This window comes from Drosophila nasuta, chromosome 2R (genome assembly GCF_023558535.2).
Source record: "Drosophila nasuta strain 15112-1781.00 chromosome 2R, ASM2355853v1, whole genome shotgun sequence".
NCBI classification, from domain to species: domain Eukaryota; kingdom Metazoa; phylum Arthropoda; class Insecta; order Diptera; family Drosophilidae; genus Drosophila; species Drosophila nasuta.
In genome coordinates this window covers 14,587,161-14,607,772 of record NC_083456.1, presented here as the reverse complement: position 1 = coordinate 14,607,772, position 20,612 = coordinate 14,587,161, and the positions used below count along the sequence as shown (strand labels likewise).

Here is a 20,612-nt window from a genome sequence, read left to right as displayed (position 1 = left end):
ATAAGAACAGCACATAGAACCCAGACGAATGACTTATATTGACTCCCGCTGGAGTCTGTATATTGAGCTGTGAATAATACGAATTACTTTTAATTTATCAGACAATTTGCTTTTACAATCTTCTATATTTTGTCAACCGATCTTTAAAAATTTGTTTGAGTTAAAAATGTCTTAATTTCAAAAACTGTCTACTATACAAATTTTGGTTTTAATTATTTTAATAATTTAAATGAGTTCAGTATTTTCCAGTATATATTTTTATATTTGTTGCTTTTTTAATAAATTACCATCGCAGGGTGCCACTCAGCGTTCACTAAGTTCCTTCAAATGAGCAATGCGTGCACATAAATTGATTTTGTCTGACATCGCTGGATATAAACCAAACGTTTCACGCCTTTTTAACGCCACAGTTTGCGGATAACCTTTGAGATTCCCCCTCAAGTTTCTGATGCATCTAATTCCCGTTGTTGCCTTTGAGTTTTTTATGCTGGCAAGTGATGCCACACCCCGAGTGAGGTGTTGGCAAGCCAGCGGGGTACATTGCGTGTGCAGCGCCATTAATTGCAACGCTGTAAACACATTTTTTTTTAGTAGGCCGCGCTCCCTTCACATACACTTTGTAGTTGAGCTTCAATTGCAAAACACACGCACGCTTGGCATTTTGGGGATGGGTTGGCCAGCTGTGTGTGTGGAGGGGTAGGCGCAACAAATTAGTTCACAAGTTCTCTTCTTTTTGTGTGGTTGCGCCCCAAAGTGAATGTGTGATGTTCGCTTACAACACGCCCCAAAAAATGCGGCAACACAGGGCTCGGCTCTCAACGATTTCCTGGTGTTTTCTGGGGTTGCCTTTCACTTTGCTAGCCCATCGCATGCGGTGCTTGCAAAAATGATTTAATGGCCATAATGTTAGTTGAATGGTTAATTCACTTACGTTTATGGCCATCCTCGGCATCAGCTTCAGCTTCAATGCGGCGTTGGCGTCGGTGTTGGCATCACTGACGCGTCGTTGGCGTCGGCTTTGGACGGACTTGAACTCCGAGTTGGCCTCTCCAGGGAGCTATCGTCTAAACATATGTCAGACAACGGTAAAGCTGCACTGAGGTTGCCAGCCGTATGCGGGTCGCATGTGTAATTATTGTTTAGATTTTACTCGTAAGTTGCCAGCTGCTTTAATGTGTTTATAACGTATGAGTAATGTGAGTCGTTTGTGGTTCCTCTGGGTCTGCTATAGTGCTCCTCTATTTGCTATACATAAGTAGTATGTATGTAGTGGGCGGTGGAGCTGCTTGATTTGAAGCCCTTGTGTTTTTAATTAGATGTGAAAGCCTCGGTCGGCTGCTTCGTTCGGCTGAATGTCATCAATCTCTAGAGGCATCTGTGCCTTGGGCACGCCTCTTAGCAGTTCATTTATTATGCGACTGGTTCCAGGTCCTGCCCCTATACATAGTTGGCATCTTATTCTGCATTCTGAATTTGAAAGTTCACGCATGTGTGCGGTGGCAATAAAAACTTTTTCATTAGTGCGAAGCATTAGAGCAAAAAGCCATCAGTAGCTCCCCAAATGGGCAGCACTTTCAAGTCCCTCTCAGCTGGGTGCCCAAGACCCTCTTCTTTGCAGTAAGTTCCGCAATCTTATAAAAAATACATTTTAAAGTCGGCCAACAAAAGTGACAATTGACAAGGCACAACACTCACACATACACACAGAGTAAATGTCTACGCATGTGTGTAACATTGACATTCGTGAGTCTTTTGTCTTATTGTAGCTGTAAATGTTGATGTACTAAACGCGACCTGAATGATAAATCAACTAATGCATATAAATACTGTATACAGCATTACGTGAGCCACAAAAGAAAAAAAAACAACCCGCTAGAAATGCTTTAAGAAGAGAAGGATTCGAGATTTGTCTATGTATATTCAGCATTTGACTATTATGAAATGGAAAGTACTTCAATAGATTTTGCCAACGGGCAACTCTTAAAACTAATACATATAGCTTCGATATATGAAAATACTTAGCATAAATAATTTCGACAGCATGCTGTATACCTAAATAAGGCTTTTATTAGGCGCAATTTGCATGCGCACTCGTTTTTTCATTTATTGAATTTTAAGCAGCTGCTGTTCAAAGTGACAACAATTGCTCTGGGGAGTTGTCTTTCGTATGTAAGAGTATGTGTGTGAGCGACTGTATGTGTCTGTATATGTGACGCTTGTTCGTGTGTTCGTGCGGCAGCTGCACGAAATGCTTGCAATATAAAAATTTGCACAACAAATTGAGAAATAATGCAAATATTAAAAGCAATAAAGTTGCTTTTGGTATTGAAATGAATATTGTTGTACGATGTAAATTATTTTTATTTTTCAACTGACAAGTCCATCAATGGTAACGGAAAATTTCTGAATTCTCCGGATGCGGATGTGGATGCGGATGAGCACAATTAGCATATGGGAGAGGAGCATTCGCATCCGATGTTGGCGCCGTTTCAAATTAATTACGCCACTGCACATTCAGCAATAAGAGCAATAACAACAAATACCAAAAGAAGAAGAGGAATGACAAGCACACTTGCGCCATTTTGCCAATTGTTCGCTCAAACACACACACACACACGCACACACACAATAACACACGGACAGACGGAGGACCACAAAAGTTTAGTTGAGCTTGGAGCTAAAGTGTTGCATATTGTTGAAGCATTTGGGGCAACATCCGCAGCAGACTTGCGGCTGGTAAATCACACCAACAACGAAAGCCACTCTATGGAAACTATGGTATCAGATGCTTCACAAATGAAATGAAATTATTTAATATTCAACAAGTTTGCAACAATTTGAATATTTGCAATAATTGCATTGGAATTACAACGTTCTGGCTGGAGGCGAGCAACAAGCAAGAGCATTACAAATATACGCCACATAATTAAGAGTAATATTCAGATAAACACAACTGGCGAAGTATTTCGGCCATATACCACAGTTAGTAATTAGGAGAATTCCTAACAGTAATGCTGTTGTCTAATGACTTGGGATAGGCGAGTCAATAAGTTGTGACTAAGTTTATATTTAACAAATTTGTCGCCTTATTACCATCAATAAACTCATGTGTGAAAATTCGTAGAGATAGCAAATATTGTATTTAGAATTACTTATTCAATCCACACAACCCGCAAGATAAATATTGACTGTATATTTTAAGGTGAATGTACAAATTTGTGAATGTGCCTGACTAAAAGCAAAACAATGTAGCCTTAGACACTAGTATAATTAAATTGTTTTCGACATTTCTTGAAAATATTATTGAGCAACGTATAACATAAACTTGTGTCGCATTCGTTTTTTAAATGTTTGATTCTAAATTGTGTCCAGTGCTCATACGAAAATTCTCTTCCCACTGATTAACACCGACAAATACGTTTACGTGCTGGGATTGTTGATGATGGATTGTGAATGGATGTGATGGAACCCATGGAGAAGATACAACAGCCGACCAACTTATACATAGATACAATCTCTGTGGTTGAGCTTTCATTAGACACAATAATAGTGTTGATTGGCTTACTGATTGGCCAACACTTCCTGGCCAAAAATTATGTAAATATGATGAATTTCACATTGAAAACAGACCTTCAAAACATTTTGCACAATCAACTTGTCCTGGGTTGGAGGGTCAGGTGGTCGCAGTTTCCCTTGGAAACCTTTAGATTATTTTGCAATTTTCTGACTGGTGAAGTTATTTTTTTTGAGTTCTTATTTTCTTTGGCTTTTCACTTTAGTTTTATGTCTGATTATACGCAAGATTGAAATATGTGTTTTGAATTTGCATTTTTATATGATTTTCGGTAGCTCGGTGGATTTTAACCCTTATAAACCACACTGGCTTTATTGTAGAGTATAACTAAATAAAATTGTACGTTTACCTAAGATTAAATTTAATAGACATAGCATTTATACAACTTGCAAAAATTTTAGGTTTCGAAACTAAAGGAAGTAATAGCAAATGTTGACGAAAATATGCTACTGTTTGTCATAAATATGAATTTTACTGAAAACGCTTCTATGTTAAAAGGCTAATATGCCAAATAAACTTGAAACGGAAGACGGCTGCCTGTGTTTGCCATCTCATTAAATTTTATAGAAATATAAGCGGCATTATGGAAGTTAATTAATTTAGTACTCATCATAAAGATAGGGTTGTCTCAAGATTTGATTTTATTGTTATTTATCATTTCGTCATCATGCCAACGTAGTTTATCTGACGCAGATAAAGTAGACTTAATTGTTTGCATTTTGACGGCAATTGCTTTATTTCACACTTTAGTAATTCTGTTTCTGTTTATATTTCAGGAATTACAATGACTAATATTATCATAGCGTAAATAGACAAATTACATTTTTCATTGAAATTTAAATTCTGTTGAATATCAGCATTTTAAAAGTGAAAATAGATTGTAGAATGCAGGGACCCCTCTATACTAGATATATAGAACTTCAACGAAACACCAAAAAGCGTTGTAAATAAATACAAAAGAGTTAACTGAAAAACTCTATAACACGCTTCGCCTGCTCAACTCTCTCTGGTTATTTCGATTTCTATGCAGAGGAGCAGGGAAGGGAGATTTGCGTGGTTATTCTATAGTTGAACTGCGCTTGGTTTTGGTAATTTTCAGCTTATGTTGCCCTTCGCTTTCCATTTCACGGCCAACAGCACAGAGCATGCATACCTTTGGTTCTGGTTGCATTCGCAGCCCAAGCTATCGCACCAATAATATTCGCAAATGCTTTTTTGGTTTGATTTCACTGGTAACCCGCTTCCAATTCCTCCTCAATCCCTTCCCCCTTATCTTGTTTTCTCCTCAACGCGTCGCTTGTGGCCATTCATGATTTTTCATTTCATTTTCGCTTATTGCTTACAATTTGCGTTCTGTTGTCGGGCTTCGTTTTTCTAATTTTGTGTGTGTGAGGATTTCTCTCTTTAGGAACAAAATAGTTTTGGTTGCTGCATGCATTGACTGCTATTCTGTGGAGGGCGGAGAATTTCGGGGCCGAGAGTTCTCGGGGTGTCTGTGCGATATCTTTGCATGCAAAATAAAAGCTTCACTGAAATTGAAAAACTTTTTCAATATATACTTTTTCTTTATCTCTGCACAAGTATTCACGCATATATGTACATACGATATGTGGGCAGATATAAAAAAATATATTTATATTGTTTCATTTCCATGCTTTTTATTCGTTTTATTCATTCGTTTTGCAATATGTTGATTGGGAGGCGTTTATGATTTCCCTGAGTACATCGCATCCACATCTAGAATAATTGCCAAATAGACCAGAGGCCACACATAAATGTGCACAGGAAAGCAAAATAAAATTTAAAACGAAGTCGATTGCATTTACCAATAAAGCAAAGATCAACATTTGAAAACATTTTTAAAAAACATCATTGATGGATGTATTAAATCATTTATAGTTTGTTCTAAATTCTGTTATATACATATATTGCATAAAAAGTTATTTAAAATTTTAAAAAGAAACTAAAATTTGTTGGTCTACTTAAAGATGACTTTTCAGATCCTTGCGCGATAGCTTGGCGTAGATTGTGCCATGTGGCTTATCGGTAGGAATGAACACCTCATCATTATCGCCGGGAACTAACTGTTGGAATGGTTTCGTATCGAAATTAAAGTAGTGCTTATTAGGCAAACACATGGAGATAACTGCCACTTGAGAAAGAGTATCCAGAACCTGTTTCTCAGTGAGATAGAGAGTGTGCTGCACTGAGGGCGAGGGGATGCCCACTTTTGGATCTCCGGCAAAGTTCTTAAGCACAATGTCTTTGACGGACTCCCAGGCATTGATGAAATTGAGATTCTCAATATCTGAATACTCCCAAGTGCATTCCACAACAGTGCTGAAGATTCGATCATGTTGATCGGCCAGAGTGCGATATTCATCGTCCACGAAATTGACAAACGACGATTGAGTTGTTTTTAGAACACGTAGGCCTTTGATTCCACTGATAACAGTTTGCTTGGGATCTAAAAACATGGAATAACTTAGCCAGTGTTCACGAATTACATCTCTATTGTCATTTACTTACCATGACGTTTCACAATTACGTCGCAGAAATGCGTCGCAGTGGGCGTAAAAAGAAAGGCGTGGTTATGTAGCAGATAACTATCGCCATACTCCTCGCGAATTCGTTTCCATGGATAGGCTTCAATATGTACATGCGCTTCCTCGACATGCGAATATTTGTTCAGAAAATGCTTTGCAAGGATTAGGGCAAACTTCTCAGGACTTTCAAAACCATATTTCTTAGCCAACAAATAGACTGTGTTCTTCTGCGAATCGGTGGCTACAATATCAATGTTGTCACCCTGAAGAAAGTCCTTGTTGGTGTAGAGTTTGAGATGGGTGCCCACTTCGCACTCTTGGATGGAATGCACGGCACCCTTACGGCTGACGTGCATCAGCTTAACTGCATCCTTGCCATAGCCTTTATCGGTGATCTCGTAAAATTGAGAAGCTGGTGAGGATTGCACTTGTCTGCTCGCAGGCTGACGCAGAGGTGTTGCAAACATTCTGATTTGGATATTACTCGATGACTATTGCAAAGCGAACTAACCAACTGCTTTTATGGATTATTTTGCACTCTCTACTATTGTGATAATCTGAGTTACGCCCCTAAAAGCGTCGTACACGCCAATTATTATTCTTTCGACCTTGAGGTGACACAACTTTCTACGAATGCAATCTCTTAAGATAATTATTCTGTAGTTATTGTAGCTTTAGTTTATTGCGTATGAACAAGGGTAAATAAAAACAGAATAGACACATCTAATACCGTCATTTGGCATCTTGTTAATTAGTTAACACTCGTGGTATCTTGCAGGTGAGTACAAGAGTGATCCACTTTCATAGACATTTTAGAATAACATAATTTAGATAGTCAGTGCTAAGGTTCGCTTACTTAAGACATCTTAAGACGTAGTTTATTTAAAGTTAGTTTAATTTTTAAAGAAATCTTTTAGTACAAGACAACGCCACACTCGGGGATCTAGAATTTATTTGATTAATACTTTGCATCATCAGATTTAATGTATGGATTAACTGTTTCGCTTACAGTACGTAAACAAAAACTGTTAAAAGTAATTCTTCCTTCCAAGAAAATGATGCAATTTACAATCTTTACGATAAGATAGATATTCTTTATCATTTAGTTGTTAACTGCACAGCCAAAAAGTACGCAATATTTTTAATAAAGCCTCCTAAATTTATGCAACACTTTGCTAGCAAATAATATGTATTAATATTCTTTAAATCATATATTAATTTAAATATCGTTAATTGTAAGCAAAGTATCATTGCAAATAACGTTTTTAATCATTTATTTTTTTTTTTAAGACAATGCTGACAATAGTCATTGCGAATTTCAAAAGAGATAGAATAGTATAATCCCTTATATTTTCAATTAAAAGAAATTTAATTAATTCGTTGCTATTTATAAGTTCCCGTTAATGGAAGCCAAAGGATTAACAATCCTTTGTGGATGGGATTTCGTGCGAGTCAACTTGCCAACTTAAGACATATAATATTTGAAGACGCTTAATTAAACAGGGCCATTTAATTTTATTTTTCTTTCTGTGGAGTAATCTGGAGTCATTCACGCATAAGCTCAAATATTGCAACTCTCCAGTGACAGCTGCAGCAAATTGACATTTGTATTAAAAGAAAGGAAAGGATTTCACATTTTCCCATGACTGCACAGCGCAGCGACATGGATGGAGCTGTGTCCAAATAAGAATAAGAATCAGAATCAGCCTCGGCCTCAACATCTTGGTGTGACAGTAAACGACACTTTGTCGGGCTGCAGTGCGCGTCATAATTTAATGTATGACCATGGCGATGTATAAATAAAAATTGTCCTGCCAAGAAGGACTCTGGCAGTTAATTTCACGCTGCCAGCCTCTGTGAGTGCTCAAGATGATGAAGTGCGTTCAGTGTGGTCTACGAAAGTTACATTCTGCCCACCAATGTTCGGTCTTGGTCCACTCTGCTCTGGCATGAGTTTACTTTTTGAGTGTGTGTGTGTGTATGTGTGAGTTGTTTGGGTAAATACAACAACATTATTAAACATTATGGCATGACTTACCCCTTTATATGTTTTATAGCTGTCATGTGATTGTATGATACCGATACAGCAGTTGACAGAATTGCTCTGCTATCTTAATTTCGTGTCAAACATGAAATTGACACCCATTGTGTGAGACTCTGTTTGTGGATGTAACCAAAATTTATAGCCATTTATGAATGCGATATGTAAGATGTCATAGGACTGTTACAACGGGGACAGCTTACAAGCAGATAAACTGCACAATTATAACAAGAACAATGCTGGCAAAAAGTATTTAGATAAGGTGTGGGTCCAATCACGGCACGAATTGCCCTTTTGAGTACGATTCATAAAGATTCCATTGTGAAGGGAAACTGAAAGTGAGCTCAGTTGAAGCTTCCTAAGTATATATGCCACTCTCAAAGGACGTTGTCAGTCACTGACATCATTTTCCATGCTTTCGCGCACTTAACTCTACTTGCATAGCTCAACGACCTTGAACAGGTGCAAGGTGTTCAAGGTGTCCTTTACTTGTGGCCATAAGATTAATTCAGCAATATAGTGAATTGACTAATTCCATTAACCATTATGCTGCATATTCGTACTATATAAACATCTTGCGCACTATTGTGCAATGTATTATATTTGTTTGAGTGTCGTTATTATTATCGTATTTCGAGTATACATCCGCATTAATTGCTCTCGGAACGTAACTTCATTATTGCGTTTACTGAATATAAAGCATATTTCCAACTGTCTCTGAAGCTGTTATCAGTTTCACTCTCTCAGTTTCTCTCCAGAATATTCAGCAGGTATTCAGCAGACGCCCAGACCAAGTGCTTAAATACTAACTCTCACTCATGCGCAGTACAAATGAACAGAGTATTGCTCTCTTAAGGCTAACAGTTCAAAGTTTACACCATGAAAAATTAAGTTTTCCTCATATACGCCTAAAGTTGGGGAAGGGTCAAATCAAGTGTTTGAAGTATTGATGAAATCTTTAAATTGGATATGCAAATTTCTTTGCTTTTTATTGCCAGACTTTATACTAATATTTTATACTTTTATAAAAGTTTTTATTAACATTTTATACACTCATCAATAATGACTTTTAAGATCCTTACGTGACAACTGAGTGTAAACGATGCCATATGGCTTATCGAGAGGAATGAAAATTTCGTTATTTTCTCCAGGCACCAATTTCTTGAAGGGCTTCATATCGAAATGAACGTAGTGCCTATTTGGCAGAGTTAGAGACATAACTGCAACATGGGGAAGATCATCAAGAACCTGCTTAATTGAGAGATAAGAGGTTCGTTGTGTTGAGGTTGATACGGTGCCATCAATGGGATCGCCACCAAAAGTCTTAACCACAGTTTCTGTCACTGACTCCCAGTCCTTTGTGAAGTCAACATTCTCAAAATCAGAGTACTCCCAAGCACCTTCCGCAATGGTGGACAACATACGATCATGAAGTTGGGGAGTTGTGGTATATTCATCCTCAATAAAATGCAGAAACGTTGATTTGGTGGTCTTCAAAAGGCGTAGACCTTTGAATCCACTTATTACAGTTGGTTTTGCATCTAAAAATTGAAAAAATAATTTCCTTATGAATCCTTAGCATCGCAGATTTTTAAGGCATTATCTTACCTTGACGTCTCACAATTACTTCGCAGTAACGCTGCGCAGTTGAGGTGAACATGAATGCATGATTATGTTGATAATTGGTTGTAGATCCATCTGGTTTGGTTTTATCTTGGCTAATGCGTCGCCAAGGGTAAGTTTCAACGTTCAATGAGATTTCGACAATGTGCGCGTATTGCTCAAGAGCTTTCCTGGCGACCAGCAAAGCAAACTTTTCGGGACCTTCAATGCCTTGTTTCTTTCCAAGCACACATATAATATTTCTCAGGGCATCGCTGTCAACAATTTCTGAGTTCTCACCCTCAGTGTACTCCTTATTGCCACTAAGTTTAATATGCACTTTAATGTCAAACTCCTGCACGCTATGATAAGCCCCATCGCGAGTTACATGGAACAGCTTAACGCCATCCTTGCCGTATCCCTTGCCAGTGAGGTTATAAGGGAGCTTCTTGTCTTCCGTCGGCGATGTTGGCGAGCGTAAAGGTGCAGCGATCATACTGAATTCAGATTTTTCGAATGACTACAGCCAAAACATCTCAGACCAAGCGCTTTTATGCTTTATATGCGTGATAAATATCAAAAGATTATTATATTGACCATGTGGTAGTTACACTTTCTTCTAATACCATCTATATAGATAACCATTCTTCAGTTATTTTGGCGTACGCTTATCATACTTGCAGAAAAAAATAACAAAAATACTCTTGTTGAGGGTATTATACTTTGATGGTGTTATTAAAAGTAACTTTGATAACACTGATTTAACCAAATGGGAAGAGTATGAAATCTTCGATAAGAACATTTTATAATTTAATTTCTTATCATATTTTATTTCCAAAATAGAATTCTTTTGACATTCAAATGAAGGCAAAGAGATAATATTTTATCATAGGCGAAAGTTTACTTAATGTCTATCCGAAAGATGTAGATTAATACTTAAAGCCATTGTGATCCTACTGTTCGCACACCTGGATATATGTAGTTATGTTTGAATGTGACACTCTTCACTATGTTTATTATTAAGCACTTAGTTCAAAGCTTTCCAAGCGACGTAATTAAACAATCAGCGAATATTTAATTCCAAGAGTTCTTCAGCTGCATTCACTTATTAAATTTTTCTACCGTCTATCTGCAGTTTAAGAAAGTTGGATTCATAAATAAAACCCACTATTATCCCTATGTACATATATATGAGTGAGGCTATGACTTTGCTTCACGATGTTTATTATTTAGCACTCAACTCAAAAGCTTTTTTTTGCCAATTTATTGTCAGTTGAAGTGCGATCTTCATACTAGCATGTTGAAGTCCCGCAATAAGCAAAGTGATATTAAAAGACTTTTCAGTGTTTTCATATAATATATCATCTTGCTGTTTTATTTATTTTGAACACAATACTATAACACAATAAGTAGTTGATGTTAGGCGCTTATTAATGGAAATTTAGATTTGTAATTTTTTGGTACAAACATTTGATACAAATATTCGGAAGTGATTTGATTTGAGATGATGCATATTCTAATGATTCGAGCTGAGTGGCAGTGTGAATCATGCGAAAAAGTAGCTAAAATATATAGCAATTAATGTTCCATTTGATGGTTTCAATAATACAATATAAATAATTTTAAATATAAAATTCCAAAATAAGCAAGTATCGTAGCACTAAGATGGTATGTAATGTACTTCATATGGCAATTTCAATATGTTTGAATGTTTTAAATAAAAGGCTATTTATTATTCGCTATATACGAGTATGCGCTAGAGAGATAGATATGTTGTCTGGTCTTTGCATGAGGTACCAGGGAGGTATACGAATACGTACAAGAAGTATATGTTAGATGGTAGTTTGAAACTCAGAATCGAAGATGGTTCTAATGATACTACATAGTAGTTATTACTGGGCTTGGGTGAGCTAATACATTCTGCGGCAAAATGGGGCATGACATAATGTGTGGGGGGACGTTCTTAGCCGCGCCAAGACAATAGGCTCCAGCCACGACTCGGTTTCGGGGTGCTGGACGCTTCCGGTCCGGCTGCTTGCTGCTCCGGTACTACCGCTGGCTGCTCATTCGGATTCTGCTCTATATAGGTGCGTAGTATTGTATGCTTCTGTACGGACTTCTCAAATTCTGCAGCACTGGGCCGATATGCCTCAAGCTTGTGCTTGTACTTGCCGGAATGCTGTTGACTAATCTCCGTTGTATAGGCCTGGCTACCGCCGCGTGTCTTAGTGCCAAAGGAGCTGCCACCGGACGACGTCGCTGATGCTGATGGTGCCGCTGCCTGTGTAGGGAATTTGGGGGGAGGAGTATGCAAATTGGGTGTTGGGATTATTGTAGTTGCGGTTGTTGTTGATGTTGCTCTTGTTAATGTTGTTAGTCGGCTTGTTGTTGTTATTGTTCTGGTTGCTGTTGCTATTAAGCGTTGTAGCTGAGTTGTAGCTGTACTCATACGTTTCAAAAGTATTGCCGCCATAGACGCTATTTGCCACTGCTGGAGATGCACCGGGTGCAGCGCATAGTCCCTGATACCTGGACGATGGTTTCATGCCATAGGTGGAGCACGATGGTTTTCCAACCTCGTAGGGATTATAACCGACAACGTTGCCACTGTAATAGCAACAAAACACGTTAGTTTATTTCGATAGCAACGTGGAATCAGTGTGTGTGTGCTTACCCAGGTCCATAGTTGCACACGTAGAGCTTGTTGTATTTGATGTTATCTTTGTACTCGGCAAAGCCGCAACCGACCAGACTCGTCTCACCCCAAACGAGCTGCGAGTAGTGACCAGTCTTGGGTGACCAGGCGTCGCCGAATGAATACTTTTGCACCTCGTTGAACCAGTTTTGAATGCGAGAGGGGAAAATCACCATCATCGGCATCCAACGGTGCAGTGCTCCAAATAATGGCCAGATTTTGACCCATGGTAAAGCGATCTAGTTAAGGATAGTCAAAAGATGAGTATACTTTGTCAGGGAAAAAGGTGTGTATGTAAAAAGATTCTTATATAAATGTGTTGTGGGGAGGCAACCTGGTTAGTATTAGTGTTTTATAGCATTGTGTAAAGGATGCAGGATAATGAACGAAGGGGAGTACGTTACCAATAACTTAAACTAACACATGCAAACCTCAGCCCAAAGTGCCGGGAGTCGTATTTGTCGGCATATCATGCGCTATGTGGGGAGTCTTAAGCCAGGAAGTTCATGCATAATCTTCACCAAAAGGTAATGAAACTACTTATATATATAGTAACTTACTTATTGTGCGATGCGGATCGTGTCGGAACTGACAATTATCGGCCCATTGCTGGGCACGGGCAGCCAGCTCGTCATCCCAGATGATTTCGCGCATATTCTCGGCACCCGGTTGGCCCGGATAGCGTCCGGTGGCCACAAGTTGCCTCAGGCGATTGTGTTCCTGCAAGATGATTGATCTCTCCTCCGTACTGATGCCCGATGCTGAAATGATTAGGTCGAAATTAGCATAAAATATATTAGAATATGTAGATGAGATTTGGGGACATGCTATCATTTCTATTTTTGGCTGTAACAAAATCGAAATGCTTAAAATATTAAGTTTTTTTTTGCGGTTTTTTATGCGTGTCTTGTGTGTCGACTAAGCTTAATGATGCTTTCTGGCGGGGCTTCAAACTCTCAAAAACAAAGCCGGTTTTTGTGTGTTTTAAAGTTTGTCGAAATTTCATTCAAGTCTGCTTGATTTATATTTAAAGAAATTTTAGTGGATTTTAACGAATTATCAAAATTAACATTTTTAGTTTTTGTTTTTGAAGCTTTTATATAAGTGCACGTGTAGGCATATATTACATCTTACTTATATAAAGCATTGCAAATACTAGTCTGAAAATATAGCTTTATAATTTACTTTACTTTCTTCACTTAAATGTCAACCGGTTTGGCCAAATAGAACACGAATTAAGGTGAAAACAAAAGAAGAAAAAAAACAATAGAAATACAAAAAATAATTTGAAAACAGAAATAAAAGTAAGAAATCAATAAACATTCAAATTCAAAGCGGCGCGTGCTGCTCAAAGGCGTCAATTAAAAACCAACATTTGTCCATTAGCTAATTCTTTGTTTTTTATTGTTGAGAGTTTTGTTCGGTTTTTGATTATTTTTGTTATTTTTGGTATCGGCGCCTGACACTGACTCATGACTTTTGCCGTGAAGTGTGAAGTGTGTCAGCAACAACTTAGTGAGATAAATAGGTTTGGCCACAACACTAAAAAGCAAGCAACACTGTCGATAGCTCTTCGGCCTGTTGCGTGCACGAGTAGTTCATGTTTTCGGTTAATCTTTAATTTATTATCGAATCGCACAATTGTTAACTTATCACGGGGCATATAAAACAGTATACGAATCTGCCGCAGGGTGTTAATTAGTCGATCCATCGGCCTGTGTACGTGAGCTTCGTAAAATATATGAAAAGGCAGTTGGGAAAATCATGAATCTGCCACATTGTGACGTTGGTCCTTGCACAGAGCTCTGTTGTGCTCTGCACTGGCTGGGCGTGGCGGCTTTATGCTGCCGCATTTCATTTAAATAATTACGCGCGCTTAATAATTTTTAATAATTATAATAATAGCTGAACCGATGGGCGCTGATTGCACTGCAAAGACGTGAGAGCATTTAAATCGGGTGCGGTCGTCGTTTCTGGACTTTTCACTGTCTACGCCAGCTTCGGCCATGGCATTGCTTCTGCCGGTCAAGTGCATCGACGTAGACTGCGGAACAGAAATCGAGAGAAGCAGAGTTCCAATCGACGTCAACGCAGTCAGACAACTTGACGCGATCAGTGAACGAGTAAAAAGTAAATAAATTTACAGCTACGCTTTAATGGTGTTCGCACAAATATGGGTCTAGATGTCAATAGATCGGGCTGCCGAAATAGCACCGACCGATCGTGTTTGCTGCGGCTTAAAAAACTTAGTGAGTGTGTTTTGTCAAGGTTAGTGCGGTGACTAAAAATAGCAGTGAGCAGCGAGTAGCGAGCGGCTTTTGCAGAACCCGTCGAGCTTTAAACTCAACCGCAGCTGTCAAATTAAAGACGTGTTAGTGTTATGCTACTCGTCGCACATATGTATATACATGCGAGTACATTTACATAAATATCGGTTTGCAGCATTGAGGCAAACCGGTAGGTAAATCAACGCACCGGACATCTCATGCGCCTGCCTGACTGCCAGCCTGCCAGCCGTAAGGCTATCAGTTTGTTTAAGTCAATATGCATCAATCACACACTGCATTGGGGGGCGCTATGCAAATTTGCGAACTACCTTCTCTGACAAATTGCGCATAAAGCTGTCGATCAGTTTCCGCAACACGGCCGATTTACATATTCTTAGCAGAGCTGTGTCGGAGCTCAGCCAATAAAAGCCGAAGTGATCAAATGTTGGCGATCAAGATAATGTTGACAACGCAACGTCAACAGCTTCCAACAACTTTTGCACTCTACGTTCGACATACAAAACGAAAGACTTAAGCAACAAACTTGCACCACAATGGCTGCGATATCAACCTGCTAGCTGCAATACTGTCTCTGGGCTTCTGAGCGATCGACCAGACTGACTGCAGCCAAATGCCAACAATATGTTAACAAGTGCTTAACTGCAGCTCGAGCCAGGCGTTGACTTCACCTTGAATCAATGCGAGAGCTGCAACGGGAAGTTGCTACAAGTTATAACCTGCAACACGTAGCGTCTGCGAGCAAAAGTAAAACAAAAAAAATACAAAGCAGAAAGAGTGAACATAAAAAGAAGACCGTCTGACGCACTTAGCTCGAGTTAATTCTCATAGTTATGCTTTATGTTGGCCGCAGCATGTTTTGTTTCATTTATCATTTACTGATTATCACCCAGTGTTGTTCGTTGTTCAAGTAGTTGTTGTTGCTGTTGTGTTGCCTGCGCATCTACATATTTAATTACATTATTAGCACGGCAAGCTTTTGATTGATGCCGCAGCAAAACGATTCGACCACAAACTGATATTCGGCCAGTAGCTAGCTAAATATTACTAATGGGGGTCCCGCTTTTTGAGTATGATTTTGTCAGCAAAACTTCTACTTTATATTTGCCATTATTATTGAAATCGATTTCGCGGAATTATGCTGCTCGTGTGTGCCATTGTTTGAAATTGCTTTAAAAATTATTCGCCCAACACACACACATGGGATTTTATATATTGACGGTCAAGCGTAAAAGCAATCATTAATCAAAACGCACACGCGCACTATAAAACTCTTTTTATTATTACCAATTTAAGCAAAACAACAGGAATTTTGCGTCAGTTAGAAAAAACAAAATTCGGCGCCAACGTGTGCAGAACACAAAAAGCGTTAAAAAATTGCTTAGCAATCGTTTTGGCCATTTCGTTGATCCATTTAGCGGGGCACACGCCCCGCGATAGCCTCAAAGCTATCAAATTAAATGCTATTATAATTTTTCAAGCGTTTTGCGATCTGTGATCTATCGCCTCCAATTCATTTGATTCCAATTATTGTACATTTATTGGATTAAGATCTTACCTTCGCAGTGAGGTCAGTTCAATGAGCCCCTACAAGCATTTAGTGAATATTTCACACTTGTTTTGTTGTGATTTTTAATTGTAATACACTTGTTTTGTTAATTAAATGCTTGGCAAATTGGTAATGATATTATTATATCAAATATTTGATTGCGAAAGGCTCGTTTTTGTTTTTATTTTTTTATTTTTTTGAGTTGATTGGCCTTAGATTACCTGGAAGCTTGCCGTTTGACCGAAAACGGGTGCTTATATATAGTATACATATTTAGTTTTCGTTATATTTAAAATATTATATAAACTGGAAATCTGAACCGGTTTTCGTGAATCTTTAGTTCGCTGCTTCCCTCTTAATAATTAATTATACAATTTATGTAATGAGCTGCTTTGAAGTCAGTTAATATGCCAAGTTGCTAAGCAGGAATACGTTGAATTTGAATTTGTATATATTTTTGGCATAGTTCTCGAGCACACCTCGCAGTTACAGACGCCGTGTGTGGTGCTCATAAGCATTTTGCTGTGACTTTCGCTAAACACTAACTAAACAAAACATTGTATAGGCAAATATTTGCTAAAATTCTACAGACGAACAACTCATAAACATCGCGCACTTTATTTCATTTCATTCATAAAACAAATGACAAAAACGTGTCTGAAATTAACCGAAAACAAATGCAAAACCTACAAAAAGAAGAATCAGCCAAATTGCAAAATAAAATGCTTTAATTGGTGGCGAACTATTTATGCATGCCATGTAGGCAGTGTATATTTTATTTTATTTTTTTTAATGCCCCAAATCTTCCATTTGGAATACAAATTGATGATCGCGTTGGAAATCAGCTCAAATTGGGGCTGGTCAAGTGAGTGCTGAGTGCATTTTGAGGGACTTACCGATTAGTTTTCCATGGCATGCGAATGCCACTCCACAGGAGATGAGCATGATGGCCAGAGGAAGTAATACACTTTGCTGCATCATCATGTTGATTATTATATTTAATTTTTGTTAGCAATTAATAATTTTTTGTTATCACTTTTGTGTTAAACTTTTCACTTTGTTAAACACTTATTTTTTGTTGAAATATAAGCTTTTCATAAACGACAGCTTTATATTTTAATTCAGACACTTTTTGATGTAATTTAAATAGAATTGAAATTTTGTTTGCCACAATTTGAGATGGCTTAAAGCGAATCACCAGTTTTGAGGGTTGCGGAAGAGGCTTTCAAAAATAATGTCCAAAAACCGAAAAAAACGCCACGAAATTTGCCGACGACTCCAACTCCACTCTCGTGCGTGCAGCTAGACTTGAAGGCGTCGTCTGTTTGATTGGACGCTGGTCGACGCGTTCGCTTATATACGAGAACCAGCAGCAACATCGCCACCAATACCAATACCAACGCCAACAGCCGCGGCAGTGGCAGTGGCAGAGACGGTGGCAGCGGCAGCGACAGCAGCGGCAGTAGCCGATAACAGAGCCACACAGTCGCCGCAAAGAAGCTGCTGATCAACCTGTCGCCGGCACTCAGGTGAGAGCGAGCAGGTGAGCAGGTGAGTTGGTGAGCACGCAGCTCGCAGTTCGCAGAGCCGGCAATCAGCTGGCTGGCAAAATTCTGCTGAAGCGTTACGTTAGTCAGTACTTTTACCACTCCTCTCGAATATTTTTTGTGAACGCCAAAATCATTGACAAGTCAATTGTCTGAGATTATGTATATGAACCCTCCTCATTAATCTTTTATTTGGCATAGAGTTTAAATATGTGTAAGCTGTCGTCGAAAAATGAGCATAACATTTGGTTAATGTTAAATTCCGCAACATTCTGTTAACATAAAATGTTGCTAAGTAATGTTGCCAGCTTGAGATGGCAGTTTAACAATTTTACAGCTAGTGAAAGCTAGTTTGCCAAATTGACTTTAAATCTCCATTGTGTTATAACATAAATTAAATTAATTAATGAAACTGCATACGAGTATATTATAATATTATGATGCTGTCGCTGTTGCTGTTCCTGCTGCTGCTGCCCGCGGGCTGGAAATGATTGTGTTCTTTGATAATTGCAAGGCAAAGACATTGATTGAACTTCATATTGATCAAGACACTGCAGCTGCCTAGTTTGGGCAACAATCACTTGTGCCTGCCTGGATATGGGGCGTGGTATTGGGTAGCGCTGAGAAAACTTAAAGGGGCACAGCGTATGCGTATGGCCTGCGGCCAGGAGCTTCGATCATTTCGCGTATCATTAAAAGCCAATAAAAACACCCAATTAAATATAAAACAAAAAAAATAACGACAAAAAAACGAATAATGAATAATGAAAACTTGAACGCGCCAGAACAAATCCCAATTGAGCCTTTCACCAGCGAGCCAGCAGATAAAGTGGCCACAGGCTATATAGTGAGTTGTACTACAACAAGCGGTACACATATTCGTTGGTACAAAATACAGATACGAGTACTCGTAAAATTGGACCAGGTTCGCGTTTCCGCTTTGCTTATTTTCGCACCGGGCTGTGATCGGGACGCGAACGCGACACGGCTTCTTGCCAAAATAATTACGCGTACAAAGCCATTAACAAGTACAAACGATTGCGCCGGCAATGCGCTTCCAGAGCACAAAATACAGAGCGATACCCAAACCCAGACTCAGACTCAGGCTCAGACCCAGACCCAGAGGCAGATCTTCTTGGCCACTGGCAACAAGCAACTGGTTTGACTGAGAGTCCTTACAACGCGAATGCCACACATGACGTTTGGATTGTGATCAGCAGAGCGAGAGACCCTCAAGTCAAGGGGCAACGCATTGTAGACGGACGGAGATGGAGCTGGAGTTGCACCCAATGACGTCTCAGCTGCACTGCTGATTTATTTTATTTCATAAAAACTACATAAATATTAAAAATTATGCTTTACAAAAATATGAAATGAACATATGTATGAGCGTTGACTGTTCTTTTGCCTCACATCGCACACACAACATATTGTACGATGAGTTTAGTACATTTAGTTGTCGGTGTTGTTGTTGCTGTTGTTACTGTGCGTTCGTTCGTTGGGTTTTTCGCTGTTTTTATTTTTGCAAGTTGTTTTGGCTGTTGCTTCTTGTTGTTTTTGAATGCTAGTTTACATTTCCTACTTAACCATCCACTTCATTACGTTTTATTTGCGCTTAAGCAATATGTGTTCGACACTCACACAATCGCAAACTGAAATTTAAACAAACATTATTGGCCTTCGTTGCCGGCGCCTGTCCGGTCTCAACTGACCAAGCACTATGTTGTGTATGTGGCCGCCGTCAACATTACCGCTCCCACCCCAAGACATCATTCGATGCCATTCGATTCTGAGTGTTTTTTTGCATTTGTGTCTGTGTCTTCACTATCTGCGGCTACATTTGTATCTATAGTTGCGTCCGTATCTGCAACTGAGTATCTGAGTGTGTAGAGTGCGTACATTTTTTCGCATGTTAAGCAAGCAAAAAACCAAGAAAACAAAATAAAATAACAGCACCTCATTTAACTCGGCATCTGCCTGTTATCGTTACTGTTACTGTTGCTGTTGCTTTTGTTGTTTGCTTTGTTCTGTTTTATGACTCAATTTAATGTCTTTGTTGAGCTACGCGTGCTGTTGCTGTTCATGTCGTATTCAGTTGCCACCCACCAATATTCACTCAACACTCTGGCATTCATTCATTCATTCGCATATTCGTTTGTTCTGTTTAGTTGCTACATGTGTCTTAAGTAACGGAAGCAACACTGCAAAAACTTGTTTACAACACAATCCTGTCAAGATACTCATATTCCACATCCATTTATAATCGATGTTTCTGAAAGTTACGGAAATTGTCTGGCTAATGTCAAATGACTCATCCGACCCAGTTTCAGTAAAAACATATCACACAATTCCTGCTAACTGACTCAGTTTTCAAACCAAGTCAAGCCCCAGTTTTCATTCGTACTGAAATACTTTATTTATAAGTATCTTTAAGGTCAAGAAGAACACAACATTTCCATTTGATGTTACAATAACTAAGCATCAGGGTCGCCCGCTGATAATTTCTCTAATCAGACAGTTCATAAGTGCAAAATATTTGCGCACTTCGGTTTGCGGAACTATAATATTGTCATTTATCAATGATTGCATTGCACTGCCAGTTGATCTATAGGCGAGGGTGTTGGTCGTTGCCGGGCGTGGGCACTGCAAGTGGCCACATCAGTGTCACTCAAAGCGACATCGCATCCTCGCTGCTTCGCTGCCAATGCGCTTCCGGCGCCATCAATCTTCCAACAAATGCACACAGCTGACCCACCCACTTAAGCTGCTTGTT

The 20,612-nt window shown here is 38.9% G+C and overlaps 3 protein-coding genes and 2 long non-coding RNA genes across 6 annotated transcripts in view; 1 reads left to right on the top strand and 4 right to left on the bottom strand.

Moving 5' to 3' along the window:
- Window positions 1–3,362: 3,362 nt before the first annotated feature.
- LOC132787660 (uncharacterized) lies at window positions 3,363–4,053 on the bottom strand. The gene is made up of 2 exons (XR_009632569.1): window positions 3,631–4,053; window positions 3,363–3,517 (listed from the first exon to the last, which is right to left on the bottom strand). It is a non-coding gene; the product is annotated as an uncharacterized LOC132787660 (long non-coding RNA).
- LOC132787659 (uncharacterized) overlaps window positions 3,510–20,612 on the top strand; it is a 26,693-nt gene continuing 9,590 nt past the window's right edge. Inside the window, exon 1 of the long non-coding RNA XR_009632568.1 lies at window positions 3,510–3,597. This is a non-coding gene — a long non-coding RNA (uncharacterized LOC132787659). The remainder of the gene's footprint in view (window positions 3,598–20,612) is intronic.
- LOC132785721 (uricase-like) lies at window positions 5,441–6,601 on the bottom strand. The gene is made up of 2 exons (XM_060791945.1): window positions 6,104–6,601; window positions 5,441–6,041 (listed from the first exon to the last, which is right to left on the bottom strand). Exons 1-2 carry the CDS (start codon window positions 6,585–6,587, stop codon window positions 5,557–5,559), a joined length of 969 nt encoding a protein of 322 aa, XP_060647928.1. The 5' UTR covers window positions 6,588–6,601; the 3' UTR covers window positions 5,441–5,556.
- On the bottom strand, window positions 9,143–10,566 carry LOC132787658 (uricase-like). 2 transcript variants are annotated; one of them, XM_060794872.1, is made up of 3 exons: window positions 10,390–10,566; window positions 9,770–10,319; window positions 9,143–9,702 (listed from the first exon to the last, which is right to left on the bottom strand). In XM_060794872.1, the coding sequence occupies exons 2-3, from the start codon at window positions 10,257–10,259 to the stop codon at window positions 9,218–9,220; spliced, it is 975 nt and encodes a 324-aa protein (XP_060650855.1). In that variant the 5' UTR covers window positions 10,260–10,319; window positions 10,390–10,566; the 3' UTR covers window positions 9,143–9,217. The 2 variants fall into 2 exon arrangements, with proteins under 2 accessions (XP_060650855.1, XP_060650854.1); XM_060794871.1 differs by lacking the exon at window positions 10,390–10,566 and having other exon boundaries at window positions 9,770–10,332.
- Window positions 11,109–17,628, bottom strand: LOC132787657 (scoloptoxin SSD552). The gene is given in 6 exon segments (XM_060794870.1): window positions 11,109–12,089; window positions 12,091–12,370; window positions 12,438–12,625; window positions 12,627–12,697; window positions 13,019–13,219; window positions 17,189–17,628. Coding segments are annotated over 6 exon segments (1,191 nt in total). The 5' UTR covers window positions 17,277–17,628; the 3' UTR covers window positions 11,109–11,726.